The sequence below is a fragment of the Mycteria americana genome, chromosome 6, assembly GCF_035582795.1.
Source record: "Mycteria americana isolate JAX WOST 10 ecotype Jacksonville Zoo and Gardens chromosome 6, USCA_MyAme_1.0, whole genome shotgun sequence".
Lineage (NCBI taxonomy): Eukaryota > Metazoa > Chordata > Aves > Ciconiiformes > Ciconiidae > Mycteria > Mycteria americana.
The window spans coordinates 28,930,764-28,954,151 of record NC_134370.1 but is presented as its reverse complement, the minus strand read 5'-3'; the positions used below and the strand labels follow the sequence as shown (position 1 = coordinate 28,954,151).

Below are 23,388 nucleotides of genomic sequence, written 5' to 3'. Positions count from 1 at the left end.
GAGAAATTGATACCTTTGTAGCTTATAGGTATTACTTAGTTCTTAATCTTTGCAAAGAATAAAGTATTTGGCTGGGACCTTTACAGCTGGCAATTTCCAAGACTTGAATTATGCTCCCAATTGTGTTAAAAATGTGATAGAAGAGAATTAGTTTTATCAAACATCCAAGGAATCCATTTACCTATGAGAAGGATACAGCAGAGATATGGGCAAAGGTTTATTTATTTCCAAGTCACAAAGGCTAATCATTACAACAACAAGCAGAATTACTATACCCCATAGTTTTTTCTTATGCATGTCTCATTACTCTTTAAATTTTTTTGTAATTATGGGAATCTGTTGAAAATCTTGACCATTAACCTCAAAACTGTAATGCTTGTCAAACTGCAACATGAAATATTTTTAAGGACTGTACTTTTCCTTAGCTTCTCTAGTCTTAGAACTAAAAGATTAAAGGGAAATAATTTTTAACTCCCCATTAAAAATTAAAAATGACAGAGGAACAGTCACATGTTAACTAGTTACCTTAGGAATCAGACATTGCTTGCAGTGGTTTAATTACAGCATTGTGTCATTTAACTCCGATTAAAAAATGTTTTATTGATAATTCCATCTCCTTAGGTAACTTTCACTGAATGCATCTCATCTCTTTTATACCAGCTTCAAATCCAGTTTAAAGTTGGCTGCAGTTCATTTCCAAGTAACTTCCTAAAAGGAGCCCAATCCCTTAATCCTTACTTATACAGAAAGTTGCTGTTTACACAAGTCACATCACTGACTCCAGTAGGATGACTCACGCCATAAAGGTTGGCCTGATTTAGACTAATCCCCCCCCTCCGTGTTTTTTTTTTTTTTTAAGAATTTTAAAAGACACAGAAGAGCTAACATGTCTCTATCTAGTCTCTGGCATCTACCAAGAACACCAAACAAAAGAGGCAGACTACCTGGCAAATACCCTTTGTACTCCCCGATGAAAGTGAGATAGTCAATATCTCTAAGTTAGAGATAGCAAATGTTTCTATACTGAAGGGGGAACAAGTTTTCTCCACTACTAGGTACAACAGAAACTTCAGTATTTGAAAATCTAAGGGAGTGATATACTGATATAAACAGTGTGTGAAATGAGCCAGCTATGTCTCAGGGATTAGGCAGGAAGAATGCACAGGGCCATTTTATTGTTTTCAGCAGGACTAACCCATCTCAGTTTACACACCCAGTCACTATGGAGACCTCAGGACCCTACGGACACAACTTCAGTGAAAAAGCTGTTTTTAAAACTAATGTAGTTGTCTTTGAAATCTCAAAGAGGATCACACGTCCCATTTTCATGTTACTGTATGGTTAGTAACCTTACCTGTTGATCTCATAACGAACAACTCTTTCAGTCTTAGATTCTTAAAAAGTACTTGTGGCTTTAATTGCCAACCTAATTTGAAATCTAAACCAAGTAATGCAAATGAAAGAAAAAATGTTTGTACACAATTATGAGGGAGCACACTTTTTTTTCTTTCCAACTTGTTTTTAAGATTATACTTTCTCTCTTTTCTATGGCCCTGACTACTATAAAAATAGACTCAATTTAGCAATCTGTGCAGCCTGAAGCAGGGTAAAGCTAGATTAGCTCATCTTCTTCAAATGCTTACAGAGCCCTGTCATCATGATGGCAGTTTTGCTGATCACTAGCTACCAGTATCTGCATGTTCTCTAGCACAGGAAAGGCCTGAGAAAGAACATGGAGCGGTGTTAATCCTGTCACAACAGAGATACATGTTCCAAACTATACATCTAAATCTGCCTTCTAGTAAGCACGGCCAGAGCTGCCCGAGCTGGCTGTCTGCTGGTGAGTACCTTGGTGATGTTTTGGTGTGTAGTATGCTATCGAGAGCTGCCAACTCATAACAGCATGCCAGGTCTTCATTCAGTCATTTTGTGGCACTGATTAAGAAAAAGGGAAAGGAAAAAAGTAGAAATCTCAGAAATTACGATTGGTGAAGTAAAGCATGCAGAAATAGTTGTATTTCCTGTAAACTTGGCAAAGTAAATTGGTTCTGCATTTTTTCAATAATTCACATAACTGTTTGGGATTTGTAGTTTCTAATTTAGATTATACTTGTCCATAAATGCAATTCACTGACCAATAATATTTCCAGTGTTGTGGCCACAAAGGTAGGTAACCTATTGGTCCAAAATATGAAGGCATAAATTCAAACATTTTGCAAAATATGAGAGAGTGAACTTTTCAGCTAGACTCTGGAAAATTACTCCCTCAAAATTAAGTTGTTAGGTGCATACTAACACCCCCTAAGAAACACAAGAAATACTAATAATTGAAAGCAGCAGATTCTCTGTCTTTTGACATCTTCAAAGTAAGATAAAATGCCCCTTGAAAAGTATGCTTTAAGTAAGTGCAAGTTACTGAGCTCTATTCAGAGAAACAAGGTAATATTTAATGGCTTGTGCTGGCCAGACTAGATGATGCTATGGGAGTTCTGGCTTTAAATTATGAAAACTGGAACTATATTCACCTTCTTAAATATTCCAAAGACTCCTCCCTTTGTCAAGAGAAACAGCCTTTTTTAAAAAGTCAGCTCAAAGACATTGCCCTGGATTAGAAATGGAACCGCTGACAGTCCACCCCCACAAAAGGTCTGAGCAGGGAGTTTTCTTCATTAACTATTTCACTTTCAAGTCCGAGGCTGCGGACATGCCCAGGGCTGGCAGAGCTACCTGTGTCAACGAGGCTGGCAGCGAGTCGCGGCTGCTGTCGTACATGAAGACTGGCCCCTTCACCAGAAGCGACATGGGGGGGTAGCTGGTTTTGTGATCATGGTCTGTCCGGGCCAGGAAGAATATCACTTAATAAAAATCAGTTATTGTTGGTGAAAGAGAAAGAAGAGTAAGCCAGCTACCCCTCCTCTGCCCAAGATGACACAGTGTGGTCAGTCTTCACTGGAGCGTGGCAGAAAGGATAACACGACATCATCCCTGACCTCACCTGCCTGCTTTTGGCCACCAAAGCCAGTCTAACAAAGCAAATGTCCCCAGAGATGCGTGAGCAGCAGAGATGTGTGTCCCCCTCCAAGGGGCAGGGTCACACACCCCGGGCCGGGGTACCAACCCCTTTCTCCCCCCAACGCCCTCCTGCTGCAGCAGCGCCCAGTTGCTGACAGCCCGTTCTTTCCTGCGTACTTGACCGCCCTCTCCAGTCGACTCCCCGCAGCAGCACATCCGCTCTTTTTAAAAGTCCGTTGCTTTCGTTTACATTCTAATAAAACTGCTTTAATTGTGCCCTTAGAAGTTCTTCTTGGTGTGCGGGCAGAGCTCCTTGTGTGGAGCAGTCCTAGGCACTTCTGCTGCAAAGCTCGGGCCTTCTCAGGATCTCAGCACAACCTTTGGACATGGATTTACAGACAGGCAGAAACAATTTGCATAGCATGTTCTAAGGAGCAAGAAATTAAGTAATGGGCTACAAAAAAATGTTGAATTTTAGAAATTTCTGCCAGATACCAAGACGTTGTAGGTGGAGCCACACACACTTTTCCCCTGCATCAGCAAAGCAACTCAGGCAACTCTGTCATGCAGATGGTATTCCATGTAGCCAACCTCGATGGGTTTTAAGGATGGCCTCCCAGCAAGTTTTACCACTGCAGGAATGTCTTACCGAACTCTCCTGTAATGTCCACAGAAGACCTCAGCAAAAAAGCACAGTGCTTTGGGCAGGAATAGCTGGGAATGAAATACAGAGACAGGGAAAAAGAACAGTCTCAGGACAGAACTAACCCAAACACATGCAAAGTCAATCCCCTCTACAGCGACCCTTTTCTGCAACACAGTGCTCATGCGGGGAAAATGTCAGGACTTGCTGCATTAGTTGTTGAAGAAAACAGCTTTACAGGCACGTCATTAACACGTAGTTAAAGAGCAGCTGTATTTAGCCCTCAGGCACGGAGAGAGAACAGCACAGTCAACATTTCTCGCTCTACTTATCCTCTACCCTGTCAAAGTCACTGTCAAACAGACAGGTAGCAAAGCTCTGTGGAAAGCATGAGACACCCCCCCCACACACACACATTTCTATCTGTGGGCACCTTTCCCAAGGCCCTAGTGACTTCCTTAGATAAGCTCATCACTGAGTCCGAAGTCCCAAAATGGCCTAGAGTAGAAAATACTGGATTTAATACGCTTTAAATCGGTAGTTTTCAAAAGGGAAGGTATTATGTAGTGTTTCATATATATACATATATGATATAGCATTGTATACAAGCATATTTATACTTATATTTTACCAAGATTAGTTGAAATAATTTATTTAATATAAAGCATGGATCTCAAAGTGCTGAATAACCAGTTACATCTCATAAACACAGGAGAAATTAACTTAGACCCTTCTAGCTCCTCTTTTAGTTTTGCCTTAAGTTGAGGGGCATCTAAGGGCACGATGTGTGTAAGCTTGGCTTTCCCAGCTCAGCTGAGACCTTCTGGACCTCCAGGGAGTCTTCCCAGGGCTCCTCAGCCCTTTGGATTCCCTGTCCTCCCAAAGACTGAACTGCTCAGTGACAGAAACGTCACCACCTGTTTATTTTAGCCCAGCAGGGAGAACTACTGCTAATTTGTAACCTATAGGTGGCTGTGCCAGTGGTACTGTGCACATTTGTACCAGAGACGGTCCCCCGCACCTGCCGGGGGCCCGGTGGCACCCCTCGGCGTGCGGCTTTCAACCTCATTTCCCCTCCCTTTGTGCCTGTTTACCGTTTGTGCCACAAGGGAGCACTCTTGGCTTAACTACGGCGCCGAGAAAGGCGGGGGTGGCCCGGAGAGGTGCGCGGAGTGAAGGGGAGCGCCCCAACCACGCTAGTGTCGGGTGGGGTCAAGGAGGGACCGGTGCCCTGGAGCACACGGTGCAGGTCCAACTACATTCGCTGTAATCGTCTCATTTCCTACACTTTCTTGCCTTTTCTCCACCCCTAAAACACTGCTGTGGTTAATTTGTAAAGAGTTGCGCTGAAAAGCCCACTCCAACTTTTGCGTCGAGTTTCATAACCGCGTTGCGCAAGCTGCAGTTCTCCCCCTCCCGCTCCAGGGGCAGGCCGCCCTGGGGCGACGGCCGGCTTCCTGACCGGAGACCTGCACGACACCGTTCGGAGAGCCAGCAGCTGCGACCGGCACCGGCCGCATACCGCGGCGGGGAGAGGCGGCCGTGGGCACGGCTCACCGGAAGGGCGGGACGGGGCGCTGCTGCCCCGCTAATGGCCGCCGTACCTGGGGGCACCCCGCCATCCCAGCCCGCGGCCGGGCACGGCTCGCCCCCTCCCGCGGCACCACGAAGCCGCCGCCGTATCAGTCACCGCGCCACCCCCTCATTGCAGGTGACGCCATCAGCCGCTTAAGGGGACTTCAAGCACAGGCAAATTGCTGGCTACCGACAGGCGGCCTCGCGCTTCCCACACCCGCCCCAACCGCCATTTCCCCGCGCGACGCCCGGGGCCGGCCCCAACCGGCCCTGCCAGGCTCCGCCGCATTCTTCGGCCGCGGCCGGCGTGCGTCAGCGGCACCACGGCGCCGCGGCACCGCCCCCCCGCCCCCGCGCGGCCGGGGCCACCCCTCGCCAAGCGTAGTGGCCCCGCCGGCCCGGCCCCGGCCCCGCCCCCCCGCGCGGCGGCCTTAGCGGCGGCGGGGCACGGCGCGCAGAGCGGCGGTTGGCGGCGGCCTCGGCAGGATGACGGCGGTGACGGGCGCGGAGCGGCTCCGCGATGGCAGCTGCCACTTCCAGCGCTCCCGGCTCATCTGGATGATCGCCATCACCTTCGGCATGATCCTCCTCGGCGTAAGGAGCGGCGTGTGGGCGCGGGGCGGGGGCGGCGGGACCCCGCGGGCCCTGGACGAGACGTGCGGGCCTGCAGCAGCTCCCCGTCACTCTCGGAGCTGTAGCCGCGAAACTCACGGACCAGATCGGGGCCTCCGTGGGTTTGCTGCTACCACGGAGGCGGCGGCGGCCCTCAGCGGGGCTCGCAGATAGCTCGGAGGCTGCAGGGTTTGTGGAACAGGCTTCCTTAGTAGTCCCCGTGACCATGGAAACGCCACTTTCTGAAATAAACCGGGAGAAAAAGGAAACTAAAAACGCTGCTTTGGCCAGGTCAGCTTGTGAGGGAGCTGAACACACCCGTGAAGGCAGTTCAGAGAAAAAAATAAGAGAACTGGATTCCAAAGCAAAGCAAGGCTGCAGCACTGAAGGCATACAGCTTGTCTGGGTATGATTGCAACCACCCAGGTGCTGTAGCTTGTGTGAGTTTGCATTGCAGGTAGCCTGTGAAAGCGTCTTCAACATTCACAAAATTGAAACCACTGCTGAAAAAAATGACGGTCAAGGCAGGCCAAAGAGCTCACAAAACAGCTTTTGGACCGTTTCAAGAAACAGAATGAGCTTTAAGCAGATTTCCTGTTTAAATCCATCGTTTTGCCACATCCTTGGCATAGCTGAATTTACATATAGTTAGAAACTGCAGCATGGATACCAGAGGAAAGATAAGCCAGCATGAACTTTGGCCTAGCGTAGTGTTTACCTTGCATCCCCAATGGACTCTAAAGTGCACAGCTCACTGACTCCCTGCTTCTCCTCCACAGCTTGTGAAAATAAAGGTAGACAGCGATAAGCACTGCAGACAACTCAGTGACAGGAAAGATACCTGAACACTGTGTGCATCTTTGGTCTTGGCCTTCGTGCTCAATTATCTTCTGTGCCCGGTTCAAAATAGAAGAAAATCTGACATTTTCTTTTTTAAGGGACAAAATAAGGCTGATCCCCTAGTTACAAATAAATAGTTATTCCTCCTTCTCAGTCTAGTCATTGTCTGAATTCTTCAGGTCAGTTGCATCAGATTAACTTCTTCAGGACAGAGACAATGTATTTTTTGCTGCTACTGTGTGTAATAGGTAATGAGCTTACAACTTAAATGCCACTTAATGTGCAGATGCGCTCTTGGTACACAGATAGCAACCTTGAACTTTTCCTTGGCATCGTGTATGTCAAGGAAAATAAATTTCATAGGTTTGAATCTTCTCAAGTAGGTGTGCTTTAGAAGGCTAGTGGTCTTGTTGTTGAAGAATATGGGTCCTGGACAAGGTTAATGGAATGAAAGAGCTGAAGTACTATGAATAGACGAGCCCTAAATCTTGTTTGACAGACATGGGGGGTGGAAGGAGAAAAAGAAAGCTAATTTGAAGGTTAAATTGACAGTAATTCTACCTTGAAGTAATCTAACTGACTTTTTTTTTTTATTTAAGTGGGTAACGCTTTGGCCTTCAACTATACCTTATAGTTATTTGGGAATATTTGGTAGCTTCCTTAATTACTTAGTGGAAAACCACCACAAATGGGTATGCTATGGGTAAGTTACATTTCACTGCATAATTATTTTGCATCTCTCCTGTTGCATCTCTCTGACTCTTCTGCTTAGTCTGTGTTAACAAGCTTTACTGTAACCCAGTTGGTAATTACATTTAAAGAGCTCTCCTTCCAAGCTCATTACAACTACGGGTGTGGGCTAATAAGTATGTAGAAGACTAGACACACTAAGACCAGTATGAAAGTTTAAAAATTCAACTTAGAATTTGGCATCTGTGTTGTTATAGTGAGAAAGGAAATAAAAATTAAGATACTACTTTTGGAGACAGTTATTAGTCCGTATGTAAACTTATATTTGTAACACCTCCCAAAAGTGGTTCTTTTGTCAAATTGTTACTCAAGTAGTCTAATTCTTTCTTTAGGAGTCTTCTTTTCCCAGCTTCAATTAAAGGACATTTTCTACCCTGCTACTAACTTATCCTGATCCTGCCCACGCGAGAAATAACCTGCTGAAGAAACTGCATAGTCCTAAGTCTTGCTGGGTTACAAAACTTAGTTTTGTTATTTTAATTAACAAAGAGCTGGAAAACACTGTAACCTGGTCCCTCACTTGCTGACTTCCTGTAAAGACAGGAAGACAGCAAGACTTTCTTGTTTATTTTGCCATACATCATGTAGACAATAAGCCTTCATCTTTGCTTAGAGCATCTTTTGCTTTAGCAAGGTATTGAATTGATCCTAACTGAATATCTTGTGTAACTTTTTTTTAAAAAAAGCTTCTATATGAAAATTTGTAGACCAAGTTTGACTAATCAAGTCATATTATATATTCTGAATCTATACATACAGTTGTTTTCATAGAACTAAATCTATAAAAACTTCAGTAACTCTTTAGGACCGCTAAAAATACTTGTGTAAGTAAAAGGATAGATTTTGCATGCTTAACTAAGATTAACTTGTACTGCTTTCACTAAGCATTTGCCTTTTTGGCTTAATCCAAGTGCTGAAAGTTTTGGAAACATGCAGTGGATACTTGAAATGGCAGATCCAGGCATATTGCATGAGTTACAGTTCTTCTAACTTTCTCAGTGCACTTTAGTTTCTTTTAAGAGTACACATGGGTTTTTCTTCTAAGCTAAGAAACACGCCTCACTTTCTAGTTTAAAGTGAGATGTCACTTCTATGCTTCCAGTTTTACATTCTCTGCATAATGTATCTTGGATACAACAGTCTTCTCCCTAATTTTCAACAAAATAAAACATGTTTTCTTTTTATTAGGTTCTGGGTATCCTGGTTGATTCACATAGTAGAAGCCTTCTACGGTGTTAAGTTATGCCAGTAAGTTGTTCCCTCCCCTCACCCCAACCTAGATTCTCTGAAAAGGATTTCTGATACAAGTGACATAAGCAACAGACTGATTTTGGTGGTTCTCAACAGTAATATTAGTTCAGAGGATACTGATAAAATTCTTGCTGCAGTGATAGTTTGCTATCCTCCACAAGAGGTTACTGCAAGTTCTGCTAAAGGTTACTGTTGTACAGGGTGACAAAAGCAAGGGATGGCAACTTGCAGAACTGGCAGCAGCAAGGTTTGCCAGAGCTTGTCTGTCTGCCTCTGAACTCGCTGTTTACTGGGTAACATTGCGCTTTAGGAAGTGGAGGGAACAACAGGTAGTGTAGAAATAGTCTGATTAGTTCAGGTGTTGTAAGTTCATCAGATCTTACCTCATCAGAATTTTGAGATTGCTAATTACCTGCTTAAATGATTGCATCTATATTGTGAGAATACAATTGGACCCTTCCATTTGGGACTATTTAAGATCTATTTGTATCTGCAGCTTTGTGGTATAAAATACTTCAACTAATAGGACTATAAAAGTAAGGCCTACTAAGTCTTATGTTAGGATAACAAATTATTTGGAAAGGTATGCTGTCCAAACACATCGTCCTTCCGTTCATTTGAATTTTGTTTGTAATAATTCAGAAGAACATAGGTATTGGTTTTAATGCTGTACAGAGTAGATGGACAGTCTGTTTGCCATTATAAAAATGGTGGGTTTCCACTTCATTTAGTTCAGTTCACAGCTGTCTGTCACAGGCTTCTCAGGTTGCCTTCTCTTGGAGGCAAAGGGATTTTACTCCATGGAAAGCTATTTAAGGTGGTTCTCAAGGTAATAGAATATGGATGAACATTTTCTGCCTTCAGAATGGGAGTTAGTACTAAATTTTTTTACCAGGCTCCAGTTTTAAATTATGTAGCTTTAAAGTTAAAACTTTAACTCTCATTCTGCAGATAGATAGGTATATAGGCTTAAGGTGATTTTTAAGTATGAGGGAAATTGATTACCATTGAATGTACTAAATGGGTGTATTGTAATCAAGTTAAGTAATGAAGTTTTACAGAATAGGGTTCAAGCCCATAAGAAAGAGGGAGCCTAGATTGCCTGCCCATCATCATCTCTTCAGGCATACTTCCGTAGATTACTAAACAGTTGTACTTTACTATGAGCACCAAACACCATATACCTTTTACTGATGTAAAAGTGATGGCTACTTATGAACATCACAAAGGGGCATGAGGAAGAGCTAGGGAGGAAGCAGATACAAATTTGTTAGTCAGTTGTCATTGGCTGTTGGCCTGTATTTCTGCATATGGTCTATTCAAGTCAGCTTGCATTATATAAGCAGGTAAATTCCTTAAGCCCTACTTTTCCAGTTTCTGCACTCATTTGCAAACACTGCAGCTTGGATTATATAAAAAAAAGGGTTTCATAGCTGGTAAGACATAGTTCATAGTTAATGTTCATAGTTTAAGAATGAACATTAAGAAATGTTGTGTTAATCAACACTTGCTGCACAATCATTTCGTATGCATAGAGGCTACGGAACAATTAACAGCTGAACTGTTCTAGCAAAGGTCAGTAGAGGGAGCTCCCTTGTAAACTAATGAGTTGGAGCACAGTTACGCTTGACATAATTGTTTACTGGAAATGTGAAATCCGGTGGGTTTGCTATCATGTTTATACTCATTCTTTTCTCTGAAAATTCAGTAGCATTTCTCAACAACAATGAAGTGGAGGAAAAGGTGACAATTTCTGTAATGTACAGAAAAATTCACATATGCTAAGTTAAAACTAACTGACATAGGAAGGTCTTCACTTCATAAATCATCAGGTGTCTTCAACCCCCTGTACCTGTATTTTTCTAGCCACAAATTCAGGTAACAGTGCTTCTCCATCCTGCATCGCACCGTAATTGTCAGGCCTCTTTGCCCTGCTAGGATACAGTCTACCTTCAGTGACTGTAGTCAACAAGAAGTTATATACAGACTTGTGTATTAAGATTAGGATTAAGCTACTCTAATTTCTTGGTTCTTTGTACTTAAACTTCTAGGATAAGTCATTTCAAATAGCAGAGACCGAGATTGCAATTTATATATTATTGAGGAAATTGTACGCATGAAATCTCTGAAAGAACCTTTGTTTTGTAGGTAGCTTAAAATCCACTAAAATCACAAAAACTAGTATGTTTAGTTAGTACAGGAAATAAGTCTCAGTAGATTGAAATTAATGATGCCAATGTTCTAGTCAAGTCTGATGTATCAAGGATGGGTAGAAATATCTAACCTTACTTTGTAAGTATCACAGTACAGTCTGCAAGACCATAAGTTTTTTTGACTAATTTTATGCTTTTGTTAATGTTACAGATCTAAAGGAATCACTGACCCGGCAATTCAGTTTCAATGGTTCGTTCAGACACTTTTATTTGGGTACGCTTCCTTTGGTCTTCTGGTGTCTTACAAACCTTCAGCCAAGAAGCACTACTAGAAGACAGTGAAAGAAGTCACTTCTCCCATTCTTCATCCTCATTTTTCAGAAAATATCCTCACTTACATGTCTAGGTGCTGTAATTAGCTAAATTACATTCCTGCTACATGATGCAGTGCCCTTCTACCTAAGTAACTCTCCTCTTACTAAACAAGACAATTATAATTCACAGGGCCTTGTGGATAGTTCAGTAGAAATTCAGCCCTTCAGTCTTGGCACTGCCAAAGTTTAATCCCGTTTATTAAGCAAGAAGCCAAAAGTTGCTCCTCTGCAGTTTTTCACATAGATTGTATACTCTGATTGTCATTGAAAAGTCCCTGACAGCTGGCAGGAGTGGTTGATAAATTACCTTTTCATGTGGAGGAATTTTCTTCTACAACAGGGAGAGTTATTTACAGCCACAAGGCAGCTTGCACCTGTTTTGTGATAGGATTTATATTTACTTATATTTTCTCTACAGGACATTTTACTGGCTTTGTTGCTGCTGTTTTTAGAGCCTGGTCTTTGTACTTTGTTTCGTCAACTTATTTTCTTCCACAAAGGACAGACCACTGTATTGCTGCAGGCACATTAAAAAGACCAAGTCTCAGTTCAGGTTGAGGTGCAGTGATGAGCTTGGAAACGTAAAGCACTTTAACTTGGTTTAATACATGTGCCTTAAATTTCATGCAGCATGACTTCATCTTTTGAATGAAGATTTAAATCTTTGAGTTAGTATAGAATAAAGGAGTAATCCTGTAGCTTTGAGGGCAGCTTTTTCCAAAAGTAATTTATTATCCAAGAAAAAAGAAAACAATCAATTAGCATTCCAAAAACCTAGCTGAAAATTTTTGTATTTGTGAATTAAATTAGACTTAGTGAGTAAACATACACCACTGTTCCCCAGATGCTAATGTCATGAAATCTATGGTTGAGAGACCATCTTAAGCACCCCTCAGAGTGCTTCCTGTATGTGTAGTGAGCCTTTTATCTTAGTGTCTTACTTTTGAATATTTTAATAAGAATTTAGCCTGTCTTGTTTTAGCACTTTTAAAAGTAATAACTATTTAAAATAGTAACTATGGTGTGGGGAGAAGTCTCACCACACCACCTGTGGTGCTGCTGTTCTGGAAGAAAGGACAAGAAAAGGTTGTTCTTCCTCTAACAAAGAGCTCCATGAGGCAGTAACAAATAAACTTATGCCTTGTGCAATACCTACAGACTGGGACACTTCTGATGGAGAAGTCTTATTCAAGCACAGGTACATAAAGTTTTTGCTTTTCAGTGGGTACTAAAAGCATGGAGAACTGAAGGGTTTGAAATGGTGGTTTGTTTTGTTGTGGGCTTTTTTTTTTTTAAATGGTGAACTGATAACATTAACGTTTTGTGGAGAAGTAGAAACTCTTGTTTAGTGGCTAGAAATACAACAGGAATGTGAAGAGCCTGAGCTATGTTTTACGGTGTAACCTTTTATCTTAGTCTGTGACCCTGGAATAAAGACTTTAAAAAAAGTTTAAAATAAGTTGTTTTTCTTTTTGATTTATCCTGGAAATAGATGTCTATACAAAATATATAGGCATCATCTTTATACCTGTTATCAATATTCACACTTGGAACATATGCGATCAGCTGGCTGTATGCTTTCCAGAGTAAGTCCCACGGAAGTCTAGTATTTCTAACAGGGCAAGGTATTGATGGGACTTGTCTTTAAAAAAAAAAATTCTCCGTGGCATTAAAACATGTATAGGTATAATACTTTGTGTTTCAAGATGAATTCTAATTGAATGTTTAATGAGCGTTAACTTAAGAATGTGAAGGTATAAAAGGAATAACTTTGGTTCAACATTTTCATTATGATGTTCCTGTACAGAGGAAAAGGTGTAACAATAACACCAAGGCTAGTTAAAGACTTAGGAATGGTGGTAAAAGACTTTTCTTAATAGGCATTTTTGTCTGTTCTTGTTTGCCACTATTCACTTTCCATCAGTGGAGCTGTAAATAAGGTCAGAACTACTACGCTAGCTTCCCCTCCCACCACCAGTCTGCACCCCAAGCACTTGTGATGCTCACCATCACAGCTTTCACAGCCCTGCGCGCGGGCTCTGGAATGGCTATAGATAAATCACAGCTTTGACAAGTTAACAGCTTGCTGTTAGACTCAACTTAATTAGAAGGGCTTCTCTTCAGAGATGCAATGGTAAAAGCTTCCTCAGTGCAGCCCAAGGAAGCTATAAAAGAAAAAAATTGTAGTGAATTTATTATTAAGCCTTAGTTAAAAAATATTTACAAGTTAGAACAAGTTTTAGCCAGACACTGGCATCAGCAGATTTTTTTTGAAGCCTCTCTGGGTTTTTGTTTGTTTGTCTGTTTGGGGTTTTTTTCGGTTGACAGATCTCAGCAGCTCTCTGTTTGGAGGTTGTTGGGCATTGCTTATCAAACTTTTTAGAAATGCAACTATGTTGTATTCATCTCCCTTCAAACATTTTCTTTTCCCTACCCTTGTTTGGCAGCAGTTCAGTTTTTCCACTCATTTTAAAAATAAAGAAATACAAAAAAATCTTTACTCTCAGCCTCTGTCCCAGCGCTGCAAGTAGCACGGATGCCTGTTTTCTAATGTTTTTGAAGCCCATGAGATCCCTAACGCAAAATCTGAGAAGCATGGGATAAGCAATGCTGACTAGCTTTTAACGTAAAATGGCCTTGAGGAAAAGAAAGAAACCTGCAGAATGAGAAGATTCAAAATAATGAGATATCATTTCTGAATATTTGTTTATAGTGTGCCTAACATCACAGCAAGATAAACATACCATAATACTTTACAAAATTATTAGTCAAAAAAAGCCTTCAGAAGCATGAATCTAGGTCAACAACTCACTAAGCCGACAGAGATATATATTCATGGCTAGTAACTGGCTCTTCAGAAACAGCGCTGGCTACACCAGGCATAAGCATTTCTCCAGGCTATCCTAATAGCGACAATAAAGGATTACTCTTAAACATGTACAGCAATTCTTTCCACTGCAATCAAAATACCCTTTCCACAACAAAAGGGGAGAGCAACAGAAGCATACCCTTATGTTCTTACAGCAGCTCAAAGGCTAGGCTGAGTGTCAAACCATCTCCCACATCAACACCCAACCCACCAAGCCTGCCAAAAAATACTTGAAAATGTTAGTACTTCACTGTAAAAAAAAAAAAAAAGGTTTCAAAATATTACTTCCCACCAAAAGGAAAACCAAATGAACCTTACAGAAGGGCTTTTACTATTGAAGAGCACGACTAAATAAGAAGGTAAATCACCAAGAAAGCTAAGCTGACATTAAGAAAGGTTTTTCAGGATGCGTATTTCTGCCAACTAGGCTGTTGACAGTACTGAAGAGAAATAAATACTGTTTAGCCACCCATTTCAAATTGAAAACATAAGGAAAAAAACCTTGCTATGAAAGCCTATGTGCAAAACTGGGTATGCTTTATGCTAGTAATGTAAAGTAGATGCCAAGAAAACTTAAAACAACAGTGCCTGTTTTTTCTAGGCATATACAAAATTAAGGCATTATTTATTTGACCTGCATGGGTGATCAAAAGAAATAATTTCATACAAGTCACAGATAACTACAGTGCTTTTATGCTGTGATTGCTTGGTAACTTTGTTGCAGGAGAAACCACAAAGAAACTACCCAGATCCATTTTTGCCTTTAAATCATAATATATGGAATATATGGAAATGAGTGTAATGCACTTCTTAAAGTAAGGCAGGCAATCTGGATGAGCATGTTTGGCAAATCACTGCTCAAATCAAGCTCTATTGATGAGAAGCTGGGTCAGGAAATGAAGCATCAGCTCAGAAACTGCCGAGCCTGAACAGAGGCAATGAGATGTCTCCCATCTGTTTCCAAGCTCTGTTTCTAAAGCCTTATGGGCTGTAGCTCATTTTTGCAAGGGAGCGATGAAAAACCTCTCTCAGAATCACAATATGTTGTCTTGCTTTGCCTCTCTTTCATGCTGACCTAGATTTTTCTAAACACAACAGGAGTCAACTGGGCCAGCCTTTGGAAGTACCCAAGTGTTGGTTCATTAAGGACATTTAATTTGCTCTGGGGCTGGGCAGCTGGTCTCCTGAATGGCAACAGAGCCCAGTTAAAGCTGGGGGAATGGCCTCCTTGACCATTGTCGTAGCGTCTGCAGTAAGTTTAACCACTATAAGCAAGGTCTTTGAAGTCCTACAGGCCGCTGCATGTGGGCATTCTGGCATGAGCTCTGGGGTGGGGGGCAGAAATTGCAGACCTTCCACAGAAATACAGTAGATTTTAGAGGAACATGTTATGGAAAGCAACTTTTAGCTCACTGATTTTAAGGCTTCCAGGCAAATGACCTTTGCAAAGAAAAAAGTAACTAATGCAGTAATGTTTCCATGAATGAGAGAATCTGAATTATATGTTCCTTCTGTATTTATACCTTAAGTTTGAAGAGAGGGGAATATCAATTCACATTTTTTAATTACAGTACTGTTGTATATAAGCCCTTGTTAATGAGGCCATCAGTCTCACTTCACTATTTATAATGCTACGCAGTTTAAAAAAATAATTTGCTTTTTTGCTCGTTAATTACAAGCTTGTACATTTTTATTCCCCTGCCTCCCAGGAGGTGATCTCCACATACAAAATAAAGAGATTTTTTTCTAGAGGTTTTTTTTAATGACTCCACTCATTTGAGGACTTAATGAAAACTTTTAGCATGTGGCCATCAGCCTATACATTCAGTTTATCTTGTTGGCAGCATGTTTATTCAGAGTGGTGCCTGTATGCAAGGCCTGCATGAACGGCTCAAGAAATTGTCATGGTTTGTTGAAAGCAAAAAAACCCTCAACATTTCTTTACTATTGCTTTTGAGAGGAGAGGCAGTAATATGGCACAATCCACATACTGTACTAGACCTTACAAGGCCCCTGCAACTCCAAGCATAATTACAGCACATGCATGACTGGGAAAGAAGAGGGGAGAGGAGAAAAGAGAGGTATAAGGAATACCGTTGTACCATTTATCAGTGTTCTTCGAGACTGTTCTCCCAAAGCAAAACCTCTCAGGTGCCCCTTGAGGGAATAGACAGGGAGACCAATTTACTAAGTTTAGAAACCACACCAAGTTAAAAATCTCCTCCTAAAGACACTCTAGACTCCTTATCAGAACAAAAACCACATGCAAACAACACTCTTTTCCACAAATTTCAGAAACATGAAAGATTAAAAAGTTCACAGTTGCAAAAAAAAACCAAAAAAACAAAGGCACCTAAGAGTACCTGCATCTAGAAGAGCTTTCAGACAACAGTACAGCTGAAACTCCTCACCAACACAGCCTTTCCCCCAGGGGCAGGGCAAGCCCCTCATATCCTTTCTGTGGATGCACTCAGGTGTGGTTGATCTGGCTCTGCCCCTTAAAGGACTTGCCCAGCTCTTCCTTTCAGTCAGAGAGACAGGCTGCATGGGTTTAGGGACCCTGTTGTTATGTATGATCATTATTGAATTACTTTAAAGCATTCATATTTTATTAGACTGTTTTCCAACCACAGCTACCGATTTTTGCTGCAGCTTTATTTAAAATAAATAAAGTGCTTTTGAACAACGGGAAATCCATCAGCTCAGGAGGGCATGACATTCAGCAGGATTCCCCCTCCACTGGGATGTAGCAAAAAGTTGGGAGCACACAAAAGCAAAGGTTTGTAATAGAAAAAAACTCTGCAAACTTCAATGTCCTACACGTGGCAGACTGCTTACAGTTAAAAAAACAGCGAAGAAGGTGACAGGAGAACCAAGGACATCAAATAAATGACTGGCAGGAATTACAGCCCAGCCCCGGCATCTTGCAGTTTCCTTTTCGGATCACTAAACTGCATGCCTAGGTCCGGATCTAGCAAAAGTTTGATATAGCATGTCAAACACACTTACTGCATTTTCAGATGGGAAGGAGGAACACATGTTTGTAAATCTTCCAAAAGTAGTAGGCTAGATGGCAACGTGCTACTTGTGAGGACACGCCACCTGCATGGGGAGATGAACTTCTCCTGATGCTATGTAAACATGTACTGGCAGAGCTTTAGATGTTAATCCAGAGTTTACAGGACCTGGCTGAAGAAATTAAGGAATCCATGTGGGAAGAGATTTTCTTTCAATTAAAGACATGCTTTGTTTGCATCGGTCCTTGGAAGAAGTTGTGCTGTGTCCCTGACAAACCTTGTATTCATAGGACTGTTCCCAAAGCTAAGTAGCTTAGCTCTAGCAGAATTACCTGGGTCAAAGCATCCTCTCCCACTGGAGACGCGAACATGCGTTTTAGCTGGTGGAGCCTGCTGCACCCTGAAATTGAAGGACTGGTTTACCAAAGTTCACAATATTTGTGATGAGTCTCTCTGAGATCCGATTCACCAGATAGCATGGACTTAATTCACACACACAAGCCCAGTCCAGGATACCTCTGCACCCAGACTCTACACATTGCCCAGGAACACAGCCAGGTACCAGCAAGGTGGCGGTTGCACCTGGCCCAGTACACGAAACAGAATCTCTTTCCAAGCCGGTAAGGAGAGATGCTCACCCAGCCATGCTGCTGAGGCGTCTGGTAGTCTCCCATGCCACTCCACAGGGCAAGAGCAGCAGTCCTGCCCAGCTGCGCTCACCTCCCGGGCAGCCCAGAGCTCGGCACGCACGAATGGTGTGGATTTTGTGTCGATGTCAATGGCAGAGAAAGGAAGAAAAATGAACTCTGAATTTTTAATGCAAGGCTGCTCTCAGTGCCATATGAGAGAATGACAAATCTTTAATTGCTGAGGTGGAATAGCATCATTTTAATTATTTTTTCAAGTAAATACAATGCTTAGATTTACATTTTGCTGATTTAACAATTTGGGAAATTTTTACATAATCAGTAAAGTTATTTTTTTCAAGGTACATAAGAACACTCTATATAAAAATATTTCTTTAAATGAAACATTTAAAAACACATTATTAGATCTTTGAAATGCCATAGCCCTATTATATTTCATAATGCAAAAAGGTTAGCATTTTAGATATTTCAGTATTCTTTCCAATTGCATACATTCATTTAAATGTTTAATTTTTATTTTTTTTCCCTTGGAAGTATTTCATCTTAGCTTTAAAGCCAATGGACTCGCATAAAAGTAATATAGAATGGAAATCAGCTCTGGTATCATTATATTCACGTGTAAAGTGTTTACCACTGAAGAGTGATTTACAATTTATGTTTATACTTAATACAATAAAAATAAAACCAACTGCATATATCATGTTTGACATTTTAAGTAACTTCTAGCCATCACTTTCCTTTTCTTTTTTTTCTTTTTTTCCCTTTTTTCCCCCAAAACACATTTTCAAAATCATACAGTGATTTTGAGTGCATTGATTTTTGGTTGCTCTGTTACCTCTCTTGCCCCAGTTTTGTGAAGACTTGATAAATGCAGTTCCCATTGATTAGAAAAGAAGTTACTAATGCACTGAGCTTCTAAAAAAAAAAAAAAAAAGTCCAGGATAATGCAGGACAATAAACCAAGTACACACAGCAGAAGCTGTTGGCCACTACTGAGAACATTGGCTAGAAAGTCCCATTTTCTTCTCACATAGGTCTGAGACATCCTCAAAATTTCCTGAGAGTTTTGCCAAAAGAGATAAGAGGATAATTAGACCCTTATTTATAGTGGGTTTACATCCCTAAATCTGCTCTTTGATGATGTGGTTCATTGCTTGTTTCAATGGAAGTAGGACATAAACAATATGTAGTCTGTCATCACATATTTCTATACAGATTTCTTAAACTCCTCTGACCGTGAAGAAAGGAGTTGTGTCTGACAGGCTGTGATTTACAGCACGTGTTCTGGAGACCAAGCCCGATACCCATCGTTCTGGATGGCAAGAAGGGAAAGAAACTAAGCATTGGGGCATCAATAATTTTTAGTTCCATGTGCAAACCAACACGGTCCTTCCAAAAATAGACCAAATCAGTGAACTTCTATTATTTGTCCACCATTTGTGAGAGTCTCTTCTCTAATCCTGCTCCTTCATGAGCCACAATAAGAAGGAAGGAACAGACCATTTCCCAGAAAAAAATACTGCAGAGAGAGCCAGAATGCTGCCCTCTTCGTCCCACCTTGCAGGCACAAGTTAAGTTATAGCTGGATATCCATAAGTAGTAGATACAATACAGATGAGATCTGCATAAGATTGGATATGCAGTTAGTTCTTTTTAGTCCATAGGGACCCTCTGGTTAGGTTGCTTTAGCTCTCGGGATGATGCCTTTCCTAGCCTACGGATGGACTAGAATTAAGAGAGGGCAGATAAAGCTTTTGCCTATCCCAGGGCATCTCCTCTTCCTGACGTGACTTCTTGATTGTGCTTTAGAGATGAAAGTTTCCCACTGCAGACCCAAGAAAGGAAATGTACTAGCAAGCCCATTCCTAACTGCAGGGGAGGACTAAGATGGAAGCTCAAATTATAAATCGTAATATGACAACAAAGGAGCATCACTATGGGCTTGCAGAATCTTTCTCCCCCAAAATCTATAGTAAAAGTTGGTTTTCATGGACACCTAGCAACAGGTCACCCAGCTCTGCACATGGGAACTGGAATGATTTGATCCCATGCAGCCCATGGAGACACTCACTCTGACCCTGCTGGATTTTCAGCTGGACTCTGCTAGGGCATTGCTAAATACATCATATTTATTTTATATACTTAATTATCAACTTGATATGCTAGAGGCAGGATTAAGACCTCTCATCAAAATACCTACACCCAAAATTTGGGTCAATCCTGGTTAAATTTAACCAAGTGGAATGGTATGTATTGGCTCTGTTGCAGCTAGCCTTAAATTGAATTATGCCCAAGTAGAAAGGCGACTATTGTACACACATTCAGAAGTGGGCCTGAATTTCTCTTACATTTCTTGCCATCCCACTCTGTTACCTTATTAGCTGGTCTCTGCCTGTAGTGATGGAAATGGTATTTAGGTCAATGTGTTCTTTGTTAATTGCATTAGCCATGTGCCTAAGACTTAGCCTTCCTCTTCTCCTGGCACTGTCTTTGGCTATTAACATGTGGCCTTTAAATATATTTCACTCTTAACAGTGTACTTAATCTGTCAGGTGAGATGGATAGAGTCTGTTTTAGGCAGACTAAGATGATCAGTGGAATGCTAATTCAAAAATTCACATGGGTGGAGACACTCCTTTTTGTAAAGAAACACAAGCCATTTTATATGCTGCTTTTTATACCGAGTCCCCAAAAGCAGAGGGAAGAATTACATTTCTGTTCTGCATATGCGGTCTAATTATATTCAGAATACTTTTTTTTTTATTGCTGCAACATCCTTTGGAACTTTACTTTATAAATAGGATCATTTTCCCTTGGGAAAAAAGTGAATATAATATTGGCTTTTTTCCAAGGGTTTTTTTGTTTTTGTTTAAATTGCATTTTATTAGCATAATTGTTCCTGATAGCAAAAATCAGAACAGAAGTGTGTTCAAACCCACACCCACACACATGTATGTATCTCCTGAAACAGATTCAGCAAATGGAGAACTGCTTCTGGCTTGGAAATAGAAAATTACTGTACTAGTAGTATGGCAAAGTCCAACAGAAGGAGCTGCATAACTTTAAATAGGGGCATCAAAATCAAAAGACCTTTGAGAAGTCTATATTCAGATATAAAGAAAAATGCCTTCTCCCTGTTTATTTACTGAACGCCATTGGATCCTACATACTAGCCAAAATCCAGACAGCCAGCTGATAATGAATTATTGAATTCCAACAGCAGCAGAGACTAGAAGTTTCCCTTAGCTAAGCTAAAGTTTTGAGTTTAGCTTTATTCCCAAGGACATTCACTACATTTTGAGCAGGAAATAAATATCCTGAAACTATTCACTAACTGTTCAGCTTTGAAAGATAATATTTGTTCTGAATGCCTCAAGATTAGGGCTCTGTAAAGTACTTGTCAGAGGACCTTGGCCCTTTCCCTTGTGCTGTGCCCATCACCGCTCCATCCAGGCGGCTGTGGGGTAGCGTTCCAGAAGCGCATTCCTCAGCTGGGCTGTGTGGATCTTGTCTCTGGTCTCCATGGTGCAGGTGACCTGGGAAAAGAATTAGGAACATTCCTGATGGCATGGCAGCAATCTCAGACAAAGGCATTTCCAATGGAATCCTAAAATACACTCGTAAAAGCAAAATGATCAGTTCAACGTAAAAACTCTGGACCTCGCATCCCCTGTCTACGCAGGTAAGAAAACTGATATTGCAGACATCTGGGGCTCTTCCAGCCCTTCTGCATGGTCTTAAAGCCTTCCAACAGCCCTACTTTTTATTGCCTTCAAAGTTTGAAAAAGATAGACTGATCCTCTGCTGGCTCCTGGGCAAGTACTTGCCTACTGCTGGTCATCCATTAGCAGCTTCTCTTTTCCATTCCCTGGTGTATGTACGGTGGTGCTGCTGCCACCGCACCCACCTCTGACCCTTTCCTCACCCCATTTCCCGTGTTTCTGGGCAGTGTTGGTTCCATCCTTCAAGCTTTTTTATTCCGCTCCTCTTCTCTCTCATGGAGTTATCCCCAGTCCTTTATCATCTCTGCAGTGTTCTGGCTGGTTTCATCTACTCACACACCTTCTTGTTTTACTCTGATTTTTTGTTTGCTCATTGATTCACTTCCAGTTTTCTGTTATGGTTGTTCTGCTGCTAAATCAAACTAAACCCAGGCAAACCTAATCTTCATAGTTTTCTTTTTATTTTTCACTTGCCTCCACAAGTATTATTGACAATCCTGTCATGCAGCCACTGAAGACAGTAACTTCAATGTCATTTTTTCAGTTCTTCTTTAATCCCTCTTTTCTACATCCTCACATCCGTACTGCATCATTTGAAAATCTGGGCACTACCACAGGTGAGGCACTGATGTGCAGGTGCAGAAGGAAAATGATACTTCACAATTTTAGACTACTAACTTCCATCACCGCTGAGCCTGCTGGAATTATCACTGATGTTGAAAGTGCCGTGTGGAAAAAAGACCTCACAGAAACATGGAAATCTAGTGAGGAAAGGCTCCAAGATGAGTCACGGCGCAACAACAGAGAGTTTATTGTAACAGGCAAATCTACAGAGAACAGAAGAAAAACTGGTCATGGTAACCTTAAGGTGGACTACTAGAGACAGATGCCCTGTATATAATATTCCTGTCAGAGCTGCATCCTTTACAGAAAGCAACAAGGCAAAAAATAAAATTGTCTCTACTCAAATATGTTTATGAGGACATTTCTAAATAAGAACTTTGTGAATTTGTGTTTCTGGGAATGAGCTTAAAATAACAATAAACCTTTAGCAAAACTGTTGAGTGAGAAGATAAGACACTAACTCCAGGTTATTCTAAACAGCTATGAGCTCACTTAATTAGAAACCTGGCTATAGCTTTTTAAATATCCATCATGAAATAAGCCACATTTCTCATCTGTTTCTGTAATTCTTTGCCTCTTATCCTGAACATAGTTCTATTCTTGTTTGGTTCTTTGGAACACAAATTAGATGCTAATTTCTTTCTCCTCTGAAAAAGTAGGATTTAGTCTCGAGAAGGACAGTCACAGAAGACAATTAATAATGAGGGAAGAGGAGAGAACACACAGATTGGGAAAAGTATCTAAAGGATACCTAGGCACCAAAGTACCCATTATCCATTCCATGGCTCATATAAAATCCCTAAAGCTTTGCAGTCATATCTTCTCTCTCACTGAGTCTGTAATTAAATAAAGCAAACTTTTTTCCCTTCCACAGCAATCATGCCTGTTTCGTCCTGAGCAAATCACTTGTTGCACTTGGAATCAGTCCATACTTGCCAGGTTCAGCTTTGAGTATTTGGCAGCAAGCAGTCGCTCTGCCCTGGGACCAAGCATGGGAAAGCATTTTGATTTATGGAGCTAACTATCCTCCTCTCTGCCCTTTGATTTCTGGTAATGATTGAAGCTAGACAGACTTGGATAGATTGGAGCCAGAGAGCTTCTAAACAGTTTGGATAAATACTGTCTTTTTGTTCTGTGCATGCACAGCATCCAACATGTGATATGCCGTAATGAATTATATAAAAGTAATAACAGCAGCAGCAATAACAACTCCAGAAATTTACCTGATTTTTTACACTTGTCAAATAGAGGAAGAGAGAACATTTGCTGACAGTAGGAGTGAACAGAGGAGCACACTAC

The 23,388-nt window shown here is 41.3% G+C and overlaps 2 protein-coding genes across 5 annotated transcripts in view; one reads left to right on the top strand and one right to left on the bottom strand.

The window, feature by feature from the left end:
• The first annotated feature begins 5,584 nt into the window (after positions 1-5,584).
• TMEM254 (transmembrane protein 254) lies at positions 5,585-12,501 on the top strand. The gene is made up of 4 exons (XM_075505191.1): positions 5,585-5,824; positions 7,282-7,385; positions 8,621-8,680; positions 11,048-12,501. The coding sequence occupies exons 1-4, from the start codon at positions 5,717-5,719 to the stop codon at positions 11,166-11,168; spliced, it is 393 nt and encodes a 130-aa protein (XP_075361306.1). The 5' UTR covers positions 5,585-5,716; the 3' UTR covers positions 11,169-12,501.
• Positions 12,502-20,600: 8,099 nt separating this feature from the next.
• The window catches only part of LOC142411361 (L-threonine ammonia-lyase-like), a 31,052-nt gene continuing 28,264 nt past the window's right edge, over positions 20,601-23,388 (bottom strand). For all 4 annotated transcript variants that reach the window (XM_075505189.1, XM_075505190.1, XM_075505187.1 and 1 more), the window contains one exon: positions 20,601-21,279. In XM_075505189.1, the coding sequence (XP_075361304.1) occupies positions 21,181-21,279 (99 nt within the window). In that variant the 3' untranslated portion in view covers positions 20,601-21,180. The remainder of the gene's footprint in view (positions 21,280-23,388) is intronic.

Excerpts from the sequence above, each read along its gene's own strand:
- TMEM254 (XM_075505191.1), top strand. The coding sequence starts at position 5,717 with ATGACGGCGGTGACGGGCGCGGAGCGGCTCCGCGATGGCAGCTGCCAC. Across the intron at positions 5,825-7,281 it reads TCGGCATGATCCTCCTCGGC|TGGGTAACGCTTTGGCCTTC; the intron begins GTAAGGAGCGGC and ends TTTTTATTTAAG. Across the intron at positions 7,386-8,620 it reads CACAAATGGGTATGCTATGG|GTTCTGGGTATCCTGGTTGA; the intron begins GTAAGTTACATT and ends TCTTTTTATTAG.